The sequence below is a fragment of the Mus caroli genome, unplaced genomic scaffold, assembly GCF_978045245.1.
Source record: "Mus caroli unplaced genomic scaffold, Mus_caroli_1 scaffold_8, whole genome shotgun sequence".
Taxonomy (NCBI): Eukaryota; Metazoa; Chordata; class Mammalia; order Rodentia; family Muridae; genus Mus; species Mus caroli.
Genome location: NW_028227263.1, coordinates 63,051,426 through 63,075,620, shown reverse-complemented (window position 1 = coordinate 63,075,620; position 24,195 = coordinate 63,051,426). Strand labels below are relative to the sequence as shown.

General features: G+C 47.9%; 2 protein-coding genes across 5 annotated transcripts in view; one reads left to right on the top strand and one right to left on the bottom strand.

Annotated features, from left to right (window-relative positions):
- Positions 1 to 180: 180 nt before the first annotated feature.
- Positions 181 to 11,246, top strand: Stard5 (StAR related lipid transfer domain containing 5). Its single transcript, XM_021168432.3, has 6 exons — positions 181 to 370; positions 967 to 1,016; positions 1,357 to 1,489; positions 5,128 to 5,245; positions 5,990 to 6,083; positions 8,770 to 11,246. Exons 1-6 carry the CDS (start codon positions 272 to 274, stop codon positions 8,915 to 8,917), a joined length of 642 nt encoding a protein of 213 aa, XP_021024091.1. The 5' UTR covers positions 181 to 271; the 3' UTR covers positions 8,918 to 11,246.
- A 254-nt stretch (positions 11,247 to 11,500) lies between these two features.
- Positions 11,501 to 24,195, bottom strand: part of Il16 (interleukin 16) — a 104,276-nt gene continuing 91,581 nt past the window's right edge. For all 4 annotated transcript variants that reach the window (XM_029479675.2, XM_021168624.3, XM_029479674.1 and 1 more), the window contains 7 exons: positions 23,708 to 23,852; positions 20,299 to 21,382; positions 19,312 to 19,480; positions 17,202 to 17,303; positions 14,808 to 15,066; positions 14,330 to 14,452; positions 11,501 to 12,566 (listed from right to left, as the gene is read on the bottom strand). In XM_029479675.2, coding sequence (XP_029335535.1) covers positions 12,379 to 12,566; positions 14,330 to 14,452; positions 14,808 to 15,066; positions 17,202 to 17,303; positions 19,312 to 19,480; positions 20,299 to 21,382; positions 23,708 to 23,852 — 2,070 coding nt within the window. In that variant the 3' untranslated portion in view covers positions 11,501 to 12,378. The remainder of the gene's footprint in view (positions 12,567 to 14,329; positions 14,453 to 14,807; positions 15,067 to 17,201; positions 17,304 to 19,311; positions 19,481 to 20,298; positions 21,383 to 23,707; positions 23,853 to 24,195) is intronic.

Below are 24,195 nucleotides of genomic sequence, written 5' to 3'. Positions count from 1 at the left end.
AGGGGTAAACACCCAAACTCCATAAGCTAGCTAGCTCCTGGCTCTGCCCAAAGCCTGCTGTGGCGGAGCAGGAGCTGCCGGAGACCCGCCCAGAGATGACGCTTACTGCGCAGGGCCGGCCAATTTCAAGAAAGGACGGAATTGTCTGAGAGCGAAAACCAATTCAGAAAGAGAGGCGGAGCTCGGGGCGGGGCTTCAGGCTCCGCCCAAGGCCCAGCTTTCCGCCCAGCAGAACCCGTGTGGCACAGCTGGGACCCAGCACGTTGGCGGAATGGACCCGTCCTGGGCCACTCAAGAGAGTGAGGCGGTGGCAGAGAAGGTGCTCCGGTACCGGCGGGACGCGTCGGGCTGGAAGAAGTGCCGGGAAGGCGTGAGTGAGGGACTGGGCGGGAAAAGGGGACTGAAGACTGCTCCCAGGGCTTGGAGTCCTCCAAACTCCCAGGCTTCTCCTCTCCCCGAGATTATCCGCACCCTGGACCCCAGAGGTGGGTTGAGAGACGGATTCCACTGTGGGTTGATGCTCTCTGAGACTCCTGGAGATCTTTGCCCCTTTCATTTCGAAACCCACTCAAGGTCATCTGACTACTAGGAGGTTAGGATTGGACCTGAAACTCCAAGTACCAAGTCTTTCCTCCGTTCATTATTGCACAATCCCTCTCCCAGGGAGTGACAGGAAAATAGTTTCCTTCCTTGGCGCTTCTGATTTAAAAAAAAAAAAAAAAAAAAAAAGCCTTAAATTGCCTGAGAAAACAAAAAGTTCTTGGTGGCATTTAAGGCGACTGGAGAGACTCCCACAGCTCCAGGAATCAGCCAGCCAGGATCGCTCTGCTCATCGCCTGCTGTAGGGGGCAGCTACCCCAACTGTGCCAGGAACAGGTTGGGTGACCTTGGGGAATCAAGTCTTGAGATCTCATCTCCAAGAATTCCTCTAGCTCTAAAATTCTACAATCCTATGCCTTTTGACAGAATGGAGTTTCAATTTCCTGGAGGCCATCTGAGGAGTTTCCAGGGAATCTGTAAGTGCGCACTTTTAACAAAGTCTGTCAGAACCTTACTCCCTTCCTGGTGTCTCTGGGGTTGCATCATGAAAGATTCCAATCCGCCCCAACCTTCTGTGATCACTAGTTACCTTCCAGAAAAGCATTAGCTTGTGGTTTGAATCGTTTCTAGCAAGCTGTGTTCTGTGAGGACTTTGTACATGTTTATGCAGGCTAGAAGGGAGATGGGCTAGCATATTTTAGGCCATTTTCTGTCAGCAAGTCCTAGAACCAGAACAAAAATGTAATAGACCTGAGATAAAATTCTAAGATAATCGAGTTTAATTGACGCCGTGGATCAAATTCCTCTCCATTCTAGGTACCGAGGAGAAGGGATTCTGTGTGGGACACCAGACGAGGTGTGGGATTGCATAAAGCCAGTTGCTTCGGGCCTCCGGGAGAAGTGGGATGATAATGTGAGCAGCTTTGAAATTGTCCAGAGCATCACAGATGTAAGTGTCTCTGGCTGTGTTATCTGTAGTGTCTTGTCCTGCTGCAATACCCTGACACCACCTCTCTGAAGAGGAATCTATAACAACTGTAGGCAAGAGGAGTGCCATGCAGATGAGTCCAGCCTTGTCCCTGGCAGGAAACAATGTGTCTCTGAGAGACCAAAAACCCTCACCAGAATCTACAGACTATAGCTGAGGAATTGCAGGGCAAGGCTTGGGCTCCCCAGACAAAGAGGCAGGCCTGGATTTACACAAACAGATCTAGTTTGAAGCATTGTCTCTTAACAGAGCCACTTTGGTCCTTTGCCCACAGCGGGACCACTACAAGTCTCCTTCAGGAAAGTGTTCATCCTGCAGACCAGCCCTACCCAGCAGAAAGCCTTGGGATACAGCAACGTTGCTCTGCAACTGCCTTGTCTAGTGTGGCAGCCTCAATTCCATGGGGCCATAGAGCATGAAAAGGTGGCTGGTTTGAAGAAATGAATTATTCATTTTAACAAATATAAATGTAAATTCAAATAGCCACGTGAGGTAGGGAGTGTTATGGGAGACAGCTCCGATCATGATGGACCTGTCCTGGCATCACCTATAACTGTAAGATCGTTGCTTCATTTTTGACTATAGAAAACTCAGAAGAATAGAAAATCACAGTGGAAACAGATATGCAAGTAGCTCTCGGCGAGCAGACCTGTGTGGTTTGAATGGCATCTTAGTGTTGGCTTCTAGGCCCTGTCTGGCACTATCTTGTCTGGTGCTTACATAAGCAGGTAGCATTGTGAAACCTTGCAGTATTTTGCAAGCTGTGGAGCCAGGTGTCTTTGCTCTGACCCAGAATCCTCATTTCAGCAATCTGTTATCCATGAAAGTTTATGTCAGAGACAGAATTGAAACACACGGTGACGATGATGCCGTGTTTCAACTCTTCTTTCAGCCCTCTGGTACCAAGAAGAGGAGAGTGAACCTCAGGCACTAATGTGCCTTGGATCCTATTTAGCTGTTGCTTTCCCTTAAGAGATGAATAGGTGACCTGGGCTGGGAATCTGACTCTAGCAATTTTGCATGTAATTTGGAGTTACCTTTAATTTATGACAAGTTGTTCTTTCTTCTTTCTTTCTCTTTTTTCCCCCATTTACAGTTAAATAACTTCCTTTATAAAAGCCATTCTAAGTGGAAACATTGGAGAAACCACAATAAATTGATAGGATTTTCTTATTCTGGATTAAGTGAAACCAGCATCAGAAAAGAAAAAATAAACAATGCAAAGAGTGTATACAAATCATTACGCATAAATGGTGAAGTTGAGCAACCCTTGGTTAATACCTTTTTTGTTGTTTTTGGTTTTTTGTTTGTTTTTTTTTTTCGAGGCAGGATTCTCTGTATAGCCCAGGCTGTCCTGGAACTCACTTTGTGGACCAGGCTGGCCTGAAACACAGAAATCCGCCTGCCTCTGCCTCCCGAGTGCTGGGATTAAAGGCGTGCGCCACCACGCCTGGCTAGTTAATGCCTTTTATATATTATGTGTATGCCACAACAAAAGGACTTGTATTATGTGTATGTGTTATACTTGTGTGTATGTACGCATGCTCATTTGTATATTGAGCTTCAAGAAGTATCTCCTGCAGTCACTCTCTACCTTTACATATTGAGGCAAAGTCTCTTGATGAATCTAGAGCTTGCAGTTCTAGCCAGTTTACTCCTGAGATTCCCTGCCTCTGACTCCCTTCTGGGATTACAGCTGAACTAACACTCCCAACCGGCTTGTGTGTGGGTTCTAGGGAACCTGAGTTCTGCTTCTCACCCTGGCACAGCAAGCACTACCCACTAAGCTGCCCCCAGAGCCCTGCAGGTCATCTTTTGGAAACCAGAGTGGCTCCATCTCTTTAGCACACTCGCCCCTCTTGGTGTCAGCACAGTGGCTGGTGGGACAAAGAGAATGAAAAGCTAGAAAATCCACAGGCTGACACCTGAGCAGCCATAACAATGGCTAACCTGCCAGTGCTTTCAAGGCAGTTACCGGGTGTTCTATTCCTGACCACAAACTCCCTATCCTGAAACCTTGGGGAAGAAACAGTCTGACAGAGGTAAAGAGAAGCTGCCAAGTGCACACAGACAAAGGAGCCAGAAGGAACGTAATTATGTTACCTTAATAAATTACACTGATACCTCAGTCTAGTACTTAAAAAAAAGTTCCCCATTGCTGCATACCTGTAGCCCCAGCAGCCATGGAGATATGAGGATCTGGGAGTTGGAGTCAGCCAGACTATGAGCACCAGGCTGGGCAGGGCTGTGTTTCAATTAAATAAACAAAGCAAGCCACTAACAGGAAGTACGTTTTTCTTAATCAGTATGTAATTATTTTTGTTGCACTTTGCTTTATATAAACCACTGATTTTTTTTTTTTTTAAATTTAAGACAGGGTCTCTTTATGTAGCCCTGCGTGGCCTGGAACTCAATATTATAGACCAGGCTGATCCTCCTGCTTCTGCCTTGCAAGTACAAGCTTGCCCCATTAGGCCTGGCTTTCCAGTCCATTTTTGCCCTCATTGGATTTTTTGGACATCACCAAATTGTATTAGAGATATTCTTATAAGTTAAAAATACTGTTCTAATCATGTACTTCTTTTGATCACAGGCCTTTTTTTTTTTAAGTACTAGATTGAGGTATGAGTGTAATTTATTAAGGTAACATTAGAAATTTGGATGAAGAATGATTAAACACAAAAAGAAAAGAATTTTTTTTATCTCTGCATGAGATATGTAGGAACTCTTGGTTCTCATTAATTCATGTGCCCATGGAGAGATTTGGCTTGTTGCCAGAGAGACATACTCTTCAGTGGACACTAGGCACAGAGGGAGAGAAAGCACAGACTGCCAGGGAACTTGCACATCCTGAAAAGCAGAGACGCCAGTAACAAGTCTGGGTCTTATCTACTAAATGAAACATTGAAGTTGGGGGCAAAGACCCTTTCAGACAGTGTCTGTCAACGTGCTTTGGACAGCCCTCAAGCATCCTAACTCTTAATAGAAGATGGGTAAAGTAAAGGATGTGTGGATGAGACATGAACCCGGAGTAAACTCACGTCTCTAACAAGTGCTTCTGTCTTCAATATTCTTAAAATTAGACTTTTCCTTCAGGCTCCAGATGGAACCAGAAGATTGTTATGGTTGTAGAAAATAACCATTACTTCCCCTGTGCCTGCTGCGAGCGAGATACAGGAATTCAGAAATGGACTTGTTTCTTGGACTGAAAGGGAAACTGACATTGAGCTGAGCCCAGTATGGGCCACCATGGTCAAATATTGCAGTTATAATTCCTGAAGATCTGTAGCACCCCAAGAGATCTTATACTCTGGGCAGTGCAAGCTAGGATGGTACTAGATGGGTGGGGGAGGAGGCCCATTTTGTAGGGACACTGTTCTCAGGTGAGTTATTTTATAAAGAAACATGGAGATGAAATTGTTTGGAAAGCGATGAAATCATTTTGGCCTCAATGCAGCCACTGGAAAGAGCCCAAGTGCCCCGAGGCTTCCTTTCGCCCTGCTTACAGCTCTCCATGTTGCCCATGCACTTAGTTTCCCAGATGCTGGGTATGAGGTGGACTTGTCGTCAGTGGACCTGAGCCTCCTTTGTTTTGACAGATGCTGTGTGTGAGCAGAACCTCCACGCCCTCAGCTGCCATGAAGCTTATTTCTCCCAGGGACTTTGTGGACTTGGTGCTGGTGAAGAAGTATGAGGATGGCACCATCAGCTCCAATGGTAAGTGGCAGTCGGTGTTCACTGGCTGGCCTAGATGCTGGGCTCGGTCTTACGCACCCCTAAATCTTCAAGGAAAGCTTGGTGATTGGAAGCCACCAACAAGCTCTTGTGTTCCATCCTCTTCCCTTGTAGAGTTGAGATTTTGTGTCATAGGGTTTAAAATGGGGAGACCATATACCAGGGCTTTATTATGTGTGTCCCAGATTTTTGTCAGTGCTGTTTTTATCTCTGCTGATCTCAGCTTGTGCTGTGGACATGCAGATAGCAGCTAATCTCTTTGTAAGTCAGTTTGTCAAGTCCACGGAGCATCTTAACCATATGGTTGCTTTCTGGGGTTCCTCCCTTCTGCGGAGCAGAGTCCAGTGATTTCTCTGTATTTGCCCCTGGGGAAGATGAGGGACACAGCCTCCTTTCTTTGGGCTGAAATCTGAGTGAGGAGTCTTTCTTCCACCCGGAGCCTTATATTCTGGAATGCTCTTTCTTCCGAAATTCTTAAAGGGTTGGAGAAAACTGTGTGTGGTAGTGAGTGCATGTGTGTGGGGGCGTGGGGGATTGGGGTGAGGATGCATAGGTGTGAACTGGAGTGAGTGTAAATATAAGGAAGGAAGTTGACAGGTGGCAGAACCCTTGGCTGGCATGCTGGGCTTCAGGCACTTGGCCTGTGCAGGTAGAGGATCTTCAGTGCTGGTGGTGGTGACCCTGCTGTCTGCAGGTGAGTCCACTGACTTCATGTCTGTCTTCCAGCTACCCATGTGGAACATCCATTGTGTCCCCCAAAGCCCGGTTTTGTGAGAGGATTTAACCACCCATGCGGGTGCTTCTGTGAACCACTGCCAGGGTAAGGAAAGTGGGTACAGAATCTTGTCTTAGACCCAACCATACCACCACTGTGAACTCAGAAAACAGGCACTTCAACTGTAATCTACAAAAATAATATCGATGTTACAAAATGCACTGTCACGCATAGGCATGCATGACATGATGTGCCACTCTTGGTGGCACCTGGCAAAGTGGTAAGGAGGTGTTACCTGGATTAGCTTTTGTTGTTGTTGAACTCAGAGATCTGCCTCCAGGTGCTGGGGTTAAAGGCCAGGTGCCCAGCCTCACAGGACAGGTCAGGCAAATGTCCCAGTGCCATTAGGCAAATAAGCAAGCTGAGGGTTAGGACAATTAAGTTATGCGTCCACAGTCAAAGTCCAGGAGCACAGTGTATTGCCTGAGCTCCAGATCTTCTGGACTCTCTGAAGATATCCACCAGACTAAAGTAGCTCCAAGAACAAATTCCCCACCCTATGTTCACTCAGCGACCACCTTCCTGTACAAGAAAGGCGGCAGATCTCAGGGCATGGAGGATAGTTCTGAGACCATGCTGTGAATCAGCCCTGGAAAGAAGCCCAAGAGCCCTAAATTCACTCACAGACACGGCCAGGGTTTTCCTGCGAGCTCTCTGGGTAATGAGTTACCCTAAGGCCCCAGGTTTATAATGAGCAGCACCCAAGTTAACAGTGAAAGAGATTGCACCTGCTCATGGGTCCCTGCACATAGCCGGAGGGGAAGGTGTGGCCTTCCCCACACAGTTCCAGGAGCAGGTCTCAGTGCTAGATTACTAAAACCCAGACAGAGCACCCCCACCTAACACCATGTCTGCTAAGCTGGCTCTCCAAACAGCTCTGGGAAGGCTTTTCTTAAATGTCACAAATATTTTGAGTTTGACAGTGGTAAAGCATGCATGCACACACACACACACACACACACACACAGCTTTATTCCCAGTGCAGAGGAGACCAGACCCTCTGGTGTGGGCCTAGAAAACTACCCGTGACCACTTTTCGTTGTCGTGTTCCCAACAGTCAGATGCTGAGACCTGCCGGGCATATTTCAAGGAGGGTCTAGACAAGTAAGAGCCATTTCTCCTTTAAGCTGAGGCTTAGGGCTGGCTTGGGGAACACACAGGGTGCAAGCTTCAGACTACGTAACAGTGGTGATAGTACAAGTTCTATAAGAGGGGTGGGTAGGCCAGAGAGGTTAAGTAGCTACCCCAAGACCATGAATAGACTCAACAACCCGGCCAGGTGGTTTTTATGTTGACTATCTTTGTTTTTCTCTTTAAAAAAAAAAAAAAAAAACAGATAAAAGACATGTGTTCTCTGAGTGCTTAATTCTGATGGGGTGGGAGAAGATAAACAAGGCACAAATTAAAGTAATTATGTTATACATACACTAGGAATTGCTTACTACAAGCTAAGTGCTGTGTAGAAAACTAAAGGATGATGAAAGCACCTGGGGTACGGTGGGAGTGAGTCACCGCACAGGTCACCAAAATCCCCCTGGTTGGAGCCTCGCTTGGCACAGTGGCCTGTGCAGGTGCAAGGTTCCTCTTGGTGAGAGGGAGTGGGTGTGGCCACAAGAGGACTGGCCTGGGAGGAAGCCACTATGTTGGCTCAGTGGAGCCAGAAGAGAGGCCAGAAGAAATCATTGAGGAAACAGGGCCAGGCCCCTCTAGACATTTTGGGAGCTTTAGAGAGGTCTGAGCAGCCGTGCCATGACTTCAGTGTAAACTGCTTTGTGCCCAGAGTAGAAGGAGCTGTGAGTCAGGGCAAGAGGCCACACTGGGGGCAAGACTGTTCAGATCAGATCTGAGGTGTCTGGGCTCAGACTATCTTTGACAGAGGAAAAGGATCTCAGAGGGCAGGAGAGTCTGTGGAGGACGCAGCACCAGAGCTGCATTTGTGATGTGCCTACTGTATGCAGGGAGCATTCTCGGTGTTCTGCCTACTGTATGCAGGGAGCACTCTCTATGTTCTGCATGTATTCTGATGAGTATGTCAGGCAAACTCCTGGCTTTCCTGTAAAGACAGCCGTGGTGCCTCTGAGGCCCCTTTTATCCACTTTTACTTATTCTGTGTATCTTTCCCCACGTGGTCTGTCTCTTCCGTGATGTTCTCCCATCAAGCCCAGGGCTCCCCAGAGAGAAACATAGTCACTAACTCAGATTTCTTACTTACCTGTTCAAGTTTCCAAAGAGAACACAGCTGAGTGAGTATGAGGGATAGCTTGAGCTTGGGGTGAGGGTAGGGGTGGTGTATGGGCAGAGGAAGTACCCCAGAATCAGTGGGAGGTGGGGAGGGAGGGAGAACATGGAATCTGACAGAGGGGAAGATTTGTTCCCTCTCCCTCTGTATTTCCCTCTCTCCCTCCCCCGTCCCCCCCTTCTGGCTTTCTTTCTCTGCACAGGGGTAAGCTGATAGACAGCTCCTTCCACACAAAGCCCAGGAGGGGTTGGGAGGATGGGCTGTCAGTAGCCATAAGCAGAATCTGCACCTGTCTTACCAAGGCATGGCACCAGCTCCCCATGGTGTTTGTAGCAACTGTCATCCACAACAAGGAGGCAGAGAGGAGTCCTGGGCACTGAATCTAGAGCAGGAGTAGAAGTGACCACCATGTCTGGGCCACTTCTTTTGGTCATGGCTCTGAGCTAGATGCTTCCATGGTACATATCTAACCCGCCTCTGCTATTTCTTCAGGGAGCCCAACAAAACCAACCTGGTCACATTCTTCCAGACAGACCTGAGTGGCTACCTCCCTCAGAGTGTGGTGGACTCCTTCTTCCCTCGAAGCATGGCTGAGTTCTACCCCAACCTTCAGAAGGCAGTGAGGAAGTTCCATCACTGACAGTCGCCTATTGGCAGGGATTGCCTATGGTCCTTCAGGAACTACAGCTGTTGAGCCTCAAAGAACACGGAAGAGCTGCTGAGGCCTCTTGAGATGCCATAGTTAACAGCAAATCTCAGGGTTCCATTCCAGAGGAGCAGCCCATCCTTCCACACCACCCTCCCTCCTCTTGGGCTTGGTGTGGAAAGAGCTAACCATCAGCTTGATGTGGTGCACACATAGGCCTGGCAGGCCAGGGCAGGTTCCACTATGGCCACCTGAGAGATGGCTCACGTACTCTTTGATTCCTTGTGGTCCAGAGCCCTGTGTGTTGGTTGCTGTCAGACACCTTGTCCCTGTGTGGGTCTTAAAGAATCATCATCCATTCTGATCACTAAATCCTGCTTCCTCTGGCATCTGGAGTTCCCAGACTCCTGTGTTCCCTTTCTGGATATGCTTTTGTATACAAATTTTTAGGTACAAAACTTTCCCCCTTTACAAAAGTGTCAACTTGGAAAATGATGTTTTAAACCACAGGATAAGCCTTAAGGAAAAATACTTTCAATCTACCATTTGTGATATCTTCCATCAGAATCATCTCTTTCTATCTGTTTCTCCCTTTGTGGGTTAAGGTTCACATCCCCATGAAACCGGCTTGTAACTGCCTCAGGCCAGTTTGTATCTTTGGGAAGGAGTGTGAATTCTTGTGGCCCCTATGAGTGACTCTAAGCGGGGCCAGCAGTTCCTGTGTGCATGCTGGACTCTGGGGAGGTGAGCCCCCTGGCATGTACCTCACTGTGCCCTCAGTCATGATGGTGAGGCAAGAATGCTGGGGACTCCTGGCCCCTCAGGCTTTGCTGCCATTAGGCAGGAGGGAAGAATGTCTGCTATGCTGTGCAACTGTGCTGCCTATAGTATCTGACACTGACCACAAGGTCTGCCATTCCTTTAGGGACAAAGGGTTTCTCCTTAGCTTTCCAGATAAATTTAGATCCTTGCTTTCCATCAGATGGAGAAAGGAAAGATCTCTGCCGGCTGACACTGTCTTCAGAGACACAGTACCCTCAGCTAGAGGAGGAGGCCAGCTGCTCCTCTCTAGTAGACTTTAATAATTTTAATAATTCCCCTACTCTTTCTACCTTTGTTCTTCTCCCTGTTGTTGGAGCAGCTTGGATTTAGTCAAAGGGCTCATTAGGACAGAGTTTCATTTTGACAGGGCTTGTTCAGAATTTCCCACAATCTCTATAGATCTGTCAGGTTTTCTTGCTGCTGCCCTGTTGCCTGGGGTTTGGATGCTGACTGTTGATCTCTTTCTATGGTTCTCTCTGTCTCTCTCTCTCTCTGTGTCTCTGTCTCTGTCTCTCTCTCTCTCTCTCTCTCTCTCTCTCTCTCTCTCTCTCTCTCTCTCTCTCTCTCTCTCTCTCTCTCTGGTTTTGTCTCCATATTAAGCTTACTCACTTGCTGTACCATTATTTAGGATGTGATCCACCTTGGGATTTTTGAGACCAGCTTTCTCATTGGCCTTAGACTCACCAAATAGGCTAGATTGGATGACCAACAAATTCCAGGGACCAGCACCTTTCCACTTCCCCAGGTCTGGAATTACACGTTGAATGCCACTGCATCTGGTTCTTTTCTTTTTTTTTTTTCTTCTCTTCTCTTCTTTTCTTTTCTTTTTGTTTGGTTGGTTGCTTGGTTGGTTTTATTTATGTTTTCTTCTTGTCTCTGGAGATGAAGTTCAGGTGACCATGCTTGCATGGCAAGCATTTTACTTACTGACAGCTGTTCCCCCAGCTCCATATCTTTTCCTGTTAGATCAAATGTACCTTCTATTAAACCTGATAGATTGATATAAATGGTATCTTGAGTTCCTCATTTACTTGTCTGCTATAGGACAGAACTCAGAGTGAACTGGAGAAGCAAACATGTCAGCTCCAGTAACATGCTGTCATTTTTCAGAGTAAGTGAGACCAAGCTAGCCAAGAAGAGTCACTGAAGGGCTTTACCTGAAGAGAGGATCCAGCTGGGGTCTCTGAGTCCACTTCCAGCAAATATTTCTGGCTTCCAATTATGGAGAAGCCAGCAAGTTATATATAGTAGCAAGCTTCCATTGGCAAGGCCCTAAAATAAATGGGCTCTGGTGTTTTATCTGTGACCCTTGCCAGGCCTTCCCGTGTCATCTGTATTTCATGGAATGACTGAGGATCTGAACCCCTGGCCCAGACCTGGTGAAAGCTATATCTGCTGTGGATAATTGAGAGTCACAGTAAGTTGCCCTGAGTTTGGCTATCAGCTGTTCAGAAATGACCAAAGCAAATATACTGGCCATGCACATACTGCAAAATGCTAAGCAGTTGTTTGTTTGTTTGTTTGTTTGTTTGTTTTTATTCTCTGATGTGCCATGTTTTCAATCTCCTGGGCCTGCTCCTGTCACTGAAGGAATGACTAAACCTCTGCCCTTCCGCATCCTAGCCTGACAAGCTGTTTATTGTTCTGAGGCTCAGTACCCTCCAATGCATTGGTGCAGGACTGCCATTGGTGAAGTGGCTGTGATCACCAATAACTATCATTTAATACCAAGCAGGGTGCCTGACACGTGACAGATAGGTCATTAGTAATAATTTTATTTTATGCTCTCGTACCCATCCTGGTTCATCCTATAGACATACCTGTCCACACCTTAACTCACACTGCACTCCTCTGTCTTCTGGTTCCACTCCTCCTAGGCTCTCGACCCAACCGAAAAGTCTTCTCCGTGTTTGAAAGTGTTCTTCATGGCAGGCAGCATCTCACAGAGCTGTTTCTAACAACTTATCCCCTGTCCTTAAACCCAGGCAGGTGTTTGCCTGCTCTTGGTAGAAGTGTGACAGGAGCAATGTTATGAGTCTTCAAAGGCAGAACATTTAAAAGATGCACCCTTACCTGACTGTGGTGTGGCCGGGCAGTGTGGTGCAGAATCCGCATGGTGCAGAAGCACCAGCCGTGAAGAGACTTCCCCAGTCATCAGCCAGCACCTCTGGGGAGAGCCACAAGCAGTGACCCTTCACAGGACCCCAGCCCAGCCTTGACTTGCTCTAGCTGATAGTAAGGAGCTCCCCTCCAAGACGTGAGATGCATGAGAGAAAAAAAAAAAAGCGCTGCCATGGGTTGGCTTTCATAGTCCCTAGGGGATTTCCAAATCAGGCCATTTGTTTCTTGGGAAACTGCAATACAACCATTTTATTACGGCACCAGGGTATTATCACTAAGCTGTCTATATACAGTTGGCGTGGTTTGTAACAGCCACCTCTGTGTGACTCTGTCCTGACATTTGGAACAGCCCTCTTGATGGGCACTGTGCCAGGAGGTCCAAACCTGAGCAGCAGCTACCAGAAGCACACCTGGGCTTTTCCCAGCCTGGGTGAGGTGGGCAGCAGAGACCCTGAGAATCAGTGATTACTGGAGCTTCCAGCTCCTGCTTTATCTTAGCATTGGCCGCCTGCCTATGAGTCTGCAGAAGCTGTTGTCTGCTTGCACTGGAGGCTGGTCCTTCTGATGACTATAGTGACAGGTCCATCAGGCAATGTCTTGATGACATTCCAGGCTTCAAACCGGGTAAGACCTTGCACAGCAGTGCCAGCGAGCTGCAAGATCTCATCCCCTGGCTGCACCGTCTCACCCTGTTCTGTCCCTATAATGAAGAAGATGACAGGTCAGCTTGGGCTTTGTGGGTAACAGGAACAATAAAAGACACTTTCTGGGGAATCAGGGAAGTTCACAAGTGGATAGCACACCCATCTTTGGGAGCTTGTGAGGGATTCTAAAGTGAAGCATTTCACAGGATGGTAACACACAGTGGCCACCAGGAACATCTCTCTGGGGCATAGAAAGCTAGACTAGACAAGCCAATCCATGCTGTTTTTAAGTGAGGAAATGGCAGGCAGTCCCAAGCCAGAGCCTGATTAGAGACTTCCATAATTCCTAGAGAACCCCTGGGGTTCTGGGTCCTCCCTGAACCTCTCTATTGACTCTCTGATTCACGTTGACAATCTGCTTCTAGTGACATCATTGGCAACAGGTGGGAAGAGGTGTGAGCTGCTGAGACATTTGTGAAGCAATCTTCACACGGCTTTTGGCTTCAAACAGCCTGGGAAGAACTCTGTATCCACTCGGAAAGACCTAACCCTGCATGCACTCATAACCGTGCACGGTGCCCACTCTGTCACAGATGCATATAGAAATCACAAAATCTTCTTTTACTGTTTATATTGAAGGGAACTCCCTAACACACACACCCAATACACACACACCATTTTCGACACCATAGCCTTAACCAATAGTGAATAACAGTATAGAATAATAATGAAAAATAGTTCAGGCTATTGAGCAATGCAGTGGATGTTGTGCTGGTGTTCTGCACCCATGGCAGCATTCCTTGGGGTACACAATAATAGATTCCCTTTTCACAGCATGGAAACCAAAGACAGAGACCCTTACTCAGAGCTTGAAAGTGGCTAGTCGTAGGATCTCAGTTTGAACTCTGTCTTGCAGGCTCTGGCATCCACATCCCATGGCGCCACGCCTGCCTATGGCTGGAGGCTCATTCCCATGTGTTGCACATGGGCCCACAATAGTGAAGTGACTTGCCACTCTGCATCGCAAACTTAACATGAGAACCCAGGTCTTGCAGCTGTGCCTTTGTGCACATCCCTGTTCCCTTGCCTAAGGCTTCCAACTAAGAAGTGGCAAGGTGTATTTGCATGATATATTTGCATGGTAGCTACAAGGCATTCATAATTTTCTCAGGAAATCCATATCCAGCTGACTCACATGTCATTATTGGGCAGCCCTATCCATGACGGATAAGACATCAAATGGAAAATAAACACAAGAATGGATGAATCCAGGGCTAGGGTAAATCTAGCCAGGCTATCAGACAAACACCAGCCTCTGGCTTTACTCAGTGCATCCTGGATCATTTGGTTGGTTCCAGACATACTCACTCATATAACCCAGGCTAACTGTTTATTGACTTCACTCTGTAGCCAAGGGTGACCTCGAGCTCCTGGTTATCTTGTCTTCGCCTCAGTCCTATCATAGCTGTATCATGTTTAAGTACATTGCATGGGAACAGTATTGATCTCTCCCAGTGCATCTTTTGGTGCCTTTCAACTCAGGTGAGGGCCTTACTCACCTCTTCCTAACCTTGGTCCTGCCAAGCTGAACCAAGCCCAGAGCTCAGTCATGGGAGAGGACCCAACAAAAAGAGAAGTTAGGGCAGGGCTGAAAAGGGGCACAAGGTCACAAAAGCAGAACTGAACACACAGGAATCAACACGTGACTCAAGAGAGTGTGGGAACCCACCATGGCCCAAAAGGTTCTTGGTTTGGGAGGTGTTTGCTGCATAGTCACAAGTGGAGAGAATGTACAGAAGGAAAAAAAAAAGGAGCCTACCTTTGAAAATCCTGTTTATGGTAAGAGGCTTGTCACCATGCAGGGAGCCCTTTCCTCCCTCCAGGCTGAAGCCCAGCCCTGCAGAGGTCTTCTCCAGTGTCACTGTGTAGACAGCGGCCTCCTCTGCAGAGGAAAGCACATGGGCTTGGTCAGTGGTGTGCTTCTCTCTCAGGCCCAGCTGCCCAGGCTGATGCTGGCTGCTTAACTACACACACACACACACACACCACAGACATATACACAGAGAGAGACACGCAAACACACACACACACACAGACACCACAGATACACAGGCACACACTCATGTGGAAACAGACTCACATCTCTGCAGTGCACCAAGCATGCTAGGAAGGTATGGTGTGGGAGCCACACATTACCACACAGTGCCGCCAAGCATGGATCTAAGAGGCCAAAGACAGAACGCGCCTCAAAAGGCGCATCTCCCCACACCAGCCCCCACTGCACTGGGAACGCTTACTAGATTCTACAGAAATGTCACTGGCTGCTGAAGCTGAGGCTGCGGAGTCAGTAGAGGAGTTCAGGTCACGAGTGGCCTCCACAGTTGCCCTCCTGGTGACAATCACAGCTTGCCTTGGGTCCCGAGCTTGGCGAAGGATAGCTAGGGCATCATTGTGGGTAGCGCCCTTGAGAGATTTGCCATTGATGGAAAGAACCTCGTTGCCTTTCTGAATTGTGCCTTCCTGGGAAGCCAGCCCATTTGGAAACACTCTGTGAACCTGAACAAGACCAAGGAGTCAGGAGCCACAAACCACCCGATTCAGATCCCTATTTGTGCTGGCAGGGCTGGCAGAGGCTTCTGAGACAGGTATCCAACTAACCCCCCAGAGGAGGTTAGGCCAAAGACAACACAGACTGAATACATCTCAAGGCAGAGCAACTGGACAGGGCCAGCATCCCTCCCTTTCCTTCTCTAGTCAGGGCAGAGACCACCAACAGTGATGGCCAGTGAGTACTCAGCACTCTTCCCACACAATACCCTTGACCTCTCCTATAACCCCAGCCACTCCCCGGGAACATCTTCTGCCTTACCTACACTAGAGCACATTTCTGAGGATGGTTTCCTGGGAAAACTGACTCTGGGACTTATGGAGGGATATTTATAAGAACAGGTTTCTAAGATCAAAGAAATTTGGTGGCATGCAAAGTTTAAAGAAAAGCTCCAAAAATGTTCATTGTTTAGAGAGGCTAGCAATCCTACAGTGCCAGTTTACATCTTGGTTCACTGAGTAAGCAGTGTAATAACATGGTGACTCCCAATTGCATTTCAGGAGAGCTAATCCCTTCCGGAGAGATGTTCATGCCCCATTTCCTACTGGAAGTACTTGAGGTACACTATCCTAGGCTGCCTTGGCATCCTTATTCTCTAGCTGGTCCCTCTTTCCTTTCTGCATGATGCGCAGGATTAAAAACCGTCTTACAGTCAGAAAGACAGCTCAGTGAGGAAAGGTGCTTTGCCATCTCACCTGAGGCCTGAGTTTGATTCCCAGATCCACGCCACATGAATATCCTGGATTATGAACTCAGGGGGGCCAGAAACCATGTGAGTCAGCCACCGGTGACCAGAAGCTATGGGCAGTGACAGTAGCCCATTCTGGTCAGATCGACTAGGCCAGATATGACTAGGAGTCTAGAGAAAGATGCTTAGAATAGAGGTCTGCTCACCTCCCTGGGCTCTCCCAGACTCTAGGGCCTGAAAAACAGGGGACTAGGCATAGGTTCTGCAGACTGGGTGAACACTGTGGTACGTGTAGCCTGCACATTGCACAGGAAGGTCTTCTACTCCTTGGCTGGATCCTACTGAGCTCAGCTAACCAACAAGTCAGTTGAACATTTGAACATTCCCAGTTATCAGTTGTCCACTTGAACAATTCTTCAAGTAGGTAAAAGGAGGATAGCCCCCTCCTTTCAATAGTTTCCCTTTCATGGGTTCCTCTTTACATAGTGTGGGAAAGTCTACATTCTAAGACTAGAGGTTTCTAAAAATGCCCTGTGACCATAAACTGGACCTATCTAAATCCTTGTGACTGCCATGGTCTTAATTTCCAGAGGTAATTATGTGATACTGTACCAAAGCTGTCCCCAATTCACCCAGGTGTATAGACACATACGTGTGTTCTCAGCAGCATATATGTGCACATACATGTGAGAGCCATAGGGGACAATCTCAGCTGTCACAGCTTAGGCACCCACCATTCCTTTTGTTTAAGACATGGCCTCTCACTAGCCTAGCACTTGCCAAGTAGGCTAGGCTGGCTGACCATCCAGCCCTGGGAATCTGCCTGTCTTTGCTTCCCCAGCTCTGGGGTTACAGATGCATGCGCAGCTTTGCTTGAACGTGAATTCCAGGCATCAAACTGAACTTCCCATGCTTGCAAGGCAAGTGCTTTATTGGCTGAGCTATCTCCCTGATCCTGATCTCCATTTTTAATATATCCTCTACATACTCTCAAAATTACAGAGATGAGGGCTTTAAGCTGTGCTAACTTGCTGATCAGATGTTATGATGTAGAACATGTGCGTGCACACACGTGTGCATGTGTGCACATACTCACAATGTTTTTTGATTCTCCACGTGCATTTCCTGTTTGCGTTGGTGTACTGAGGCTGCTCTGGGTGCACAGAGACCTTCTTTGTTAAAGGCATATAATTCCGAGGGGTTAAATGCAGATCTTAGAGGAGCCCATAGTGTACCTCTTGAGAAGGATGGTCACAATAACTTTCCTTTACACCTCCTGTCCTGACCCCTGCCCAGTGGCCTGGTGTTCCCCTGCACAAGACCCCTTCCAGGCAAGTCTTCTGACCCCCAGCAACCCCACACTGGCTCCAACGTGCCCATCCCTGGGCCACTCACCGTGATCACCTTGTTTTCTAGATCTGCCCCTCCTGCCAAGCTGAATCCAAGGCCAGCACCTTCTTCCTTGTGTAAGATGGTGACATGAATGCTGTCTAATTGCTGTGGACGAAAATACATACATTCACACAGTACTGCAGCAACGTGAACAGTTTAACACATGCTTTAACACCACACTGGTTTGTTTTATTAAACACCAGCTGGGCCAGTACTACCACCTCCTCAGACTTCAGTTTCATAGCACAGGAATTACAAGAAGCTTATGAGGGTAAACAAATGTATGTAAAACAGCAAGCCCAGCTCTCTTCTGCTCCTACTCACCCACTCACACCCCCACTTCCCACAGACTGGGCTGCACACTGCAAAGTCAGCTAGAGAGCCCTGCAGGCTGGAAGATGCCGCTTTCCCATGGCATTCTGAGACAAGAGCTGGTGCTAGGCTTTGGGTCAACCTCTCAGAGGTCAGCGCTGTTTCACAGGTGCTGGCTGCTCCTTCTTCCATGGCATAGCAGCAGTAAAGGGCCCAGTTCTCATCTCGCTCTGTCACACATGCAGTACAAATGTGAAACAGGCACAAACAGAAACTCCCAGTCAGGATCCAGGACAACTTTCTTACACTCTCCAAAGGCAGAGGCTCCCATTCTACTCTCAAGCTGAATCCTGGAGCTCCAGTGACCACAGCAGCGATGGAGGTCACATACATGGGCAAGGTGGACAGGCATGAGTGAAAGGTAATAGAGGGCAGGCCAAACACATCTGCATAACTAGGATCGGCTACCTCAGAGGAAGGCAATCCTGCCACTACTGGCTCATTCCCTTTAAACAAAACACTCAGAAATATCAGGACTTATGACAACCAAGCACTTTAAAAGATCCAGTAAATTTTATTTTCAGGCCCATAGCTCTTGGGCCACTAGTTTGTATATGGCACTAGGAAATAAAAACATGGCAAAGCAGGTCATTGGCTGTGAGCTACCAGAGTCCCTGACTTGCAGGTCTTTTTCAATCTCTTAATATGGAGATCCCAGGTCAGAGGAGGGACCAGAGTGTGAAGGTCCCATCAACCCACACTGACCCACTTATATCAGATTATTTGGAGTTGTAGTGTGTGTGTGTGTGTGTGTGTGTGTTTTATTTCTCCTGTGAGTGGTTGCCATACTAGAAACAAAATCTTCTTACTGACCCTTTAGATAGGCAGCTCTGAACTTGAAGTTTTCCTTCCAGCATATTATTTTTATTGACTCAGGCCCTGGGGACCAATGGCTCATGCAGGCTACAAGTGATTAGTGAGACCCTGGGTTGAGAAACCACAGCCCCAAGGTACTGTGGGTTCATCAGACTTTACTACCACACCTTTGACCTTGGAAGGGCAACTGTAATTCTTCCAATAAAAATGGACTCCTTGCTTCCTAATCTTCATTATCCCAGTTCAAGTACAGGGTACAGAGCCTAAGAGGTTTCCAGAGAGTGAGATCCACAAAGCCACCTCCTGACTGCTGGCTCCAGCTCTGGCTGGGCCATTTCCTCGCTGCACACCATTGGCTGAGCTCAGCAACTACATGGGAAGTGGAGCTTTCAGGATGATGTGGCTGAGGCACACAGGCCCTCCTGAGCTCACCTTGAGGTGGGCAGAGGAAATAACCAAAGCATCTATGCTGTTCACCACTGGAAGTGCTACACCATGTGGGTTCTCCCTCTGGACACTCATGCCAGGTCAGCAGCCCATGAGATGTTGGCATAGCACTGGGCATGACCTTAGAGTCAGAGCACCCTGGCTCTGTGACCATGGATCTTCCTTCTCAGCCATAAAATGGCAAAGGATGCCAGGACAAGGAGCCTGGCCATGTCCCTCCAAAACACACACACACACACACACACACACACACAAACACTTCCCATCCCAGCTAAAATCAGGTGTTAACACTTGCTATGTCAAGTGACATGGTGTGTACCTCTACCACTGACAGGACAAAACCTGTCCTGATGCCAGCCAACACCATAACAAACCTTAAGCTACAAACCGTAAACTTCTTTAGCTACTTCCCCTCTGGCTTAGCTAAGCTAACAAACAACAGCCCTTGTCCCTACAGATGTGCATGCAGGAAACCTACCTTCAATGTTGCTTCATCTAGAACTCTCACTTCCTCAATGAGTTTTTCCAGTTCTTCTGCACTCAGCAAGGAGATAACGGACTGGCCGGCCTGAGAAGAACAGTGGTTCCTGTCCTCGGTTTCCCCGGGCTCTGTGAGACCTTCTGAATATTCTCTCAGCTCTGAAAGGCTTTCACAAGCAGAGATAACACGGTGTGAAAAACAAGATTCTTTTGGGGTATTTTGTTTTTCTGGTTTGTTTGGTTTGGTTTGGTTTGGTTTGGCTTTTGGTTTTGTTTTTTTTTTCAAGACAGGGTTTCTCTGTTGCAAGATTTTTTATCGACTCCATCCTGCCAGGGGCTCTGTTAGCTACATGCTATTTGGGAACTCTGTTATGACATATCCACTCTCAGCAGCACAAACAATAAATAAATCACAGCTGATTCAAGAGGGAATACCCAGACCCAGACCCGCAGCAGAAGACCTTGGATTCCCTACTAACCCTCACAAAAATTAAGCTGGTCTCACCCACCTCCTGACTTTACCTAAAGAGGGAGGCAGGTGTACAAGCCAGGACTCCGCTCATAGAGTTAGAGGCTGAGCTAAAACAGAACTAAATGTCCTACTCACTGCCCAGGTCCTGGGCCCATGTGAAGATCAAGACAGACTCTTACTGGAGAGCATTCCCTAGCCTCACCCAGAGCTCCTTAAGATAAAGGTGAATTTTTCATTAGCCTCCTGTATCTTTGTGAGCAGATTACCAAGAGCCTGGGCATATCCCCCACTTCTCATCCCAGCCAAGGTCGGCTATTATGTAAACTACTTCTTAACATGGAAGACAGAACTCCAGTGCACATGTGTACACACACATGCACACAGATCCACATGCACACACACATGAGATAAAATGATCTTTTTAACCAGTGCATCTGAGAAATGTTTAAATGCTATATAATATAAAATAGAAAAATGGGGACAGAGAAGATCAAGCAGGGCACAGACACTCACTTGAGAGAGAACCCTGTGTCAGAGGCCATGGCTTCACCAAAACCCTCTGCAGCTGAGCTGTTGTTGCAAGGTGACTTTGGAGACACCCTCTCCTTGGGGATGCAGGTGATCTGGCCATAAGAGACTGAAGATGGAAGGCACAGCAGGGATTTCATGACAGCCGATGATAGCTGGCTGCTGATGGAGTAAAGCTTACTGGCCTTTTCATCCAACAGCTTTGTCTCACAGGACTGGGTCCTGGTCAGGGGGAAGCTCCGTGCCCGCTGACTTGGCATCTTGAGACCTGGTCCTTGAGTATCCTCGGATTGTGTAGTCAACAGTCTCAAGAGAGGGTCTGGAGACAAAGCTTTTGTGCTGGGTCGCTGACCTGGGGGAGGAGACTCGGGCAAACCTGGGTCCCTGACTTCTGAGGAGTTAGGGAAGGTTGTGGACATAGACTCTACCTCTGTCTGTCTGTGCTTAGCCGTTACTGTAGCCCCTTGACCCAGGAGACCAGAAAATCGTCCTCCATCTTGCTTTCCTGGAAATTTGGTGGTCTCCCCAGAGCTGGGCTGCAGGCTCAGTCTCTGGACTCCTCTTTCTGGCAATTGTGAGGAGCCAAAGTTTTCAAAGGAGCTGATTCTCTGCCTGATGGAGGAGGAGGCCTGAGACTGTGGCCCTGGTGGGTCCCTAAAAACTGGTGTTGGCTGAATGGCTGAGGCTACTTCCGTGGGTCTTCTGGGGTCTGGGACACGATTCCTCAGACCTTTCAAGCTCTGCCGAAACCAAGCTGGCTTTGGGGCTACTGGAGGCCCCTTCTTCACAGTGCTGCCATCTGCTGACTTGTAAACTCTGGGAGCACCATTGGCAATGTCCATTTTTGACAGGCCTCCCTCTGGACGGCCCTGTGTCCCATCCTCTTCACCAAGGCTGGTGTTGGGCTGTAGTGGCATATGGCTATGGTTCTCACTCATGATGGGGCTAAATAAGTTTTTGATACAGTCGGAAATTCTAACCCAAGGGTCTTCAGCAGTAGTATCAAAGCTATAGTCCATCCGCGCCTGCCTCTTCAGCAGTGGGTGTTTTCCTGGGGATGCTGGAGTCTCTGGCGGGCAGAAACAAAGCCAAACCTGAGCATTATACTCTATTGGGATATTTTCTCCTAAATTCAAGTTACAGTGCTGAAGAGCTCAGGAGCAGAAACAGTGAACAGAGTGGGTGCTGGCTTCAAGGGATGACACCTAACTGGGGTACCAACAGGCAAAACTGGAGAAACAGAGGAGAGTGACATGGGCCATCTAAACATCCTAGAACTAGATGTGTTCCTGGGAAATATCTGCTCTTATCATTTGATAAGAGAGGACTCTAGCAGTCAAGATGGATGAGGAGCCACAGTTGTCAGAGTCAGGCAAGAGCACATGTCTTCTGACTGTTCATTCTAATGTCCTCTCCACTGTCTAAAGTAAGTCACACAGATAACGTACCAAATAATAATAATAATAATAAAGTGAAAACAATTCTTTTGCCTTTTAAACTCACTCCACAAGTCTCAAGTTGGTCATCATATTTGATTTGGACTATCTATGCAATTCAAAAGCAAGAAGAATGGGCATGCCTACTGGGTAGGGTGTATACAGCTTACTGGGGCCCACTCGTTTCATAGGCACGGCTCATAGCTATGGACTTGCCCATTTTTTGAAGTCACAAGGTGTGATACTCTGTCCATACTCAGGTAATTGACCAGCTTGCTTGAAAAATAAGTCTTTCTCAATCAAAAAAGTTGATGAAACTGTTCCAGGGAGAGAAAGGCTGTGGCACTGACTTTGAACTTTGGCTACACATAGGACTAGAGGAGCCCTTTCTCAGTTCTGAGTTGATATATCTGAGCTGTAGCCTGGGCAACAGGGATTTGGTAAGGCCCACAAGGAGTTTCATCATCCACTTATGTCCATGATGTTCTCAGGCTGCCATATCTAAGAGGCAGCCTGGCAGAAGCTCTCTCAGAATAAGATAACACTAAACTGACATCTACCTGCATGAGTGGGGGAGACTCAGCACCCAACTCCCTTCCTGAGGAACAGGGGAGGTTGGCACATGAGCCCTAACAGACAAGAGGAAAGTCACTGGGCTGTTCTCTGTGTTCACCATGCCTCATCCTTCTCTACGTACAACTAGGCTGCTTGGACTTCATGTTTCGGAGACAGTTTTCATATGAGAATGCACCCTTGTTTGAAGAATATTGCTTCCTCCTATGTCCTGTCACACGGCCTAGCCTCAAGGGAAGTAGAACTCTGCTGCTACCAAAGAGGACCCTTGCATGATCATGGAGGCCTGGGTAAGTACTACTGACTATGGGACTTCAGCAAGGAAGTCTGGTCCTCTCAGCCTGCCTCTACATTTACAACGTGTTCAGCTATAAGGGGCTTATGTGGTAAGAATGGAAGAGTCCAAAGCTCTACAGGCAAGTCCTCTGCAAACTAGGATGTGTCCTCAATCAGATGACTAAGAGAAGGGAGGGTGGTCAGGTGGAGTCTCCCTTGGTGGGGCACCTCTCTGGGTGAGAAGTCTAGATCATTCATTCATAGTGCCCTTAACTCTCCAGAGGCCTTCCCATGCATGGGGAATATGGTTAGTAGCCTCCCTATTTACTCTTTTGCGACACTGGGAGCTCCTTAGGTCGGGAACGGGTCTGTGGCACCCCTTCCTCCTTCATCCCTGGCAGCAAGCACAGCCTCACCTACCTACCATTCACCATGTGCTAGCAGCAGTATATCACATATTAGGATTCTATGTGGTCTTAAATATTTGCTCACTAGTGAATGAGCTGACAAAGGCAAAGCTGATTGCCCAGAATCACAATTAACAATGGGTGAACCCGGGATCCTCTGTTCTTTCTAGTAAGCTGTTAAATAACCAAGATACCAGGTTGTATTTACTGAAGTACCACTTGGAACTACCCTTGCTATCCACCTCCTCGCCATGGTGACCACTGCTTCGGCTTTTCCCATGCTACACTCTCAGATTTGAGCATAATGCATGAAGTGTGCTGTCTTACTGACACCCACTTAAAAGCAGTTGCTCAAGGTAGCTGGACTATTGAAACCTTTGGGCATCTGTCCATGTAGACCCTCAGGAATTGCTTCATTACTACCACCACCACCACCACCACCACCACCACCACCACCACCACCACCACCCCAGAATCACTGCTTCAACCAGGAAGCATATCTATCACTCTAAAGAACACTTCCACTGTCCTCTTGCCCCTGCACCCAGGACACCTCACTGTCCACCAACCCCAGTCACAGGCTGTGTCCACTGTTTCCATGCAAAACACTGACCTCAGACCAAACTCTAGCACCTACTTGATCCATAGAGCTTTCTCCAGAAAGAAAATCTTTCTTTCTGGAAAATCCTTACGGCGGCTCACCTGGGCTGGCATTCCTCCTTGGCTCTCCTTCTGTAGAGGATGAAGTCTGAGTGCTGGCTGCAGGTCCTGGGCAGCAGGCAGCGGTGCAGGGGGCTCTCCCTGCAGTGTCTTCCTGTAGCAACAGTGGCAGCAGCTCTCTGGTTTCCTGTGGTGTAAACAGGAAGCCAGACTGTGTCAAAACGGTAGTCTACAGCTGTGAGAAGGCAAGGCACTCTTTGATTAGGACTTGAAAGTGAGTATTAAGACACCTTTAGCGGGAAATTCCCAGCAGTCATGAGAAAGGGGTCTCTTCCCTCCTGGGATGTTGCTGTACAGCTAGTCCCTCTTAGATGTTCCAGGTGTCCCTAAGCTTCCAATGACCTGTTGTATACCATGCATCATAGACACGGAAAGTTACCGGCTGTCTGTGATGGGCACAAGAGCTGGGGATAACAAATGTGCCAGCACAACTTTGCTTAAAATAGCATGTTGGAAAACTATCTGACCCC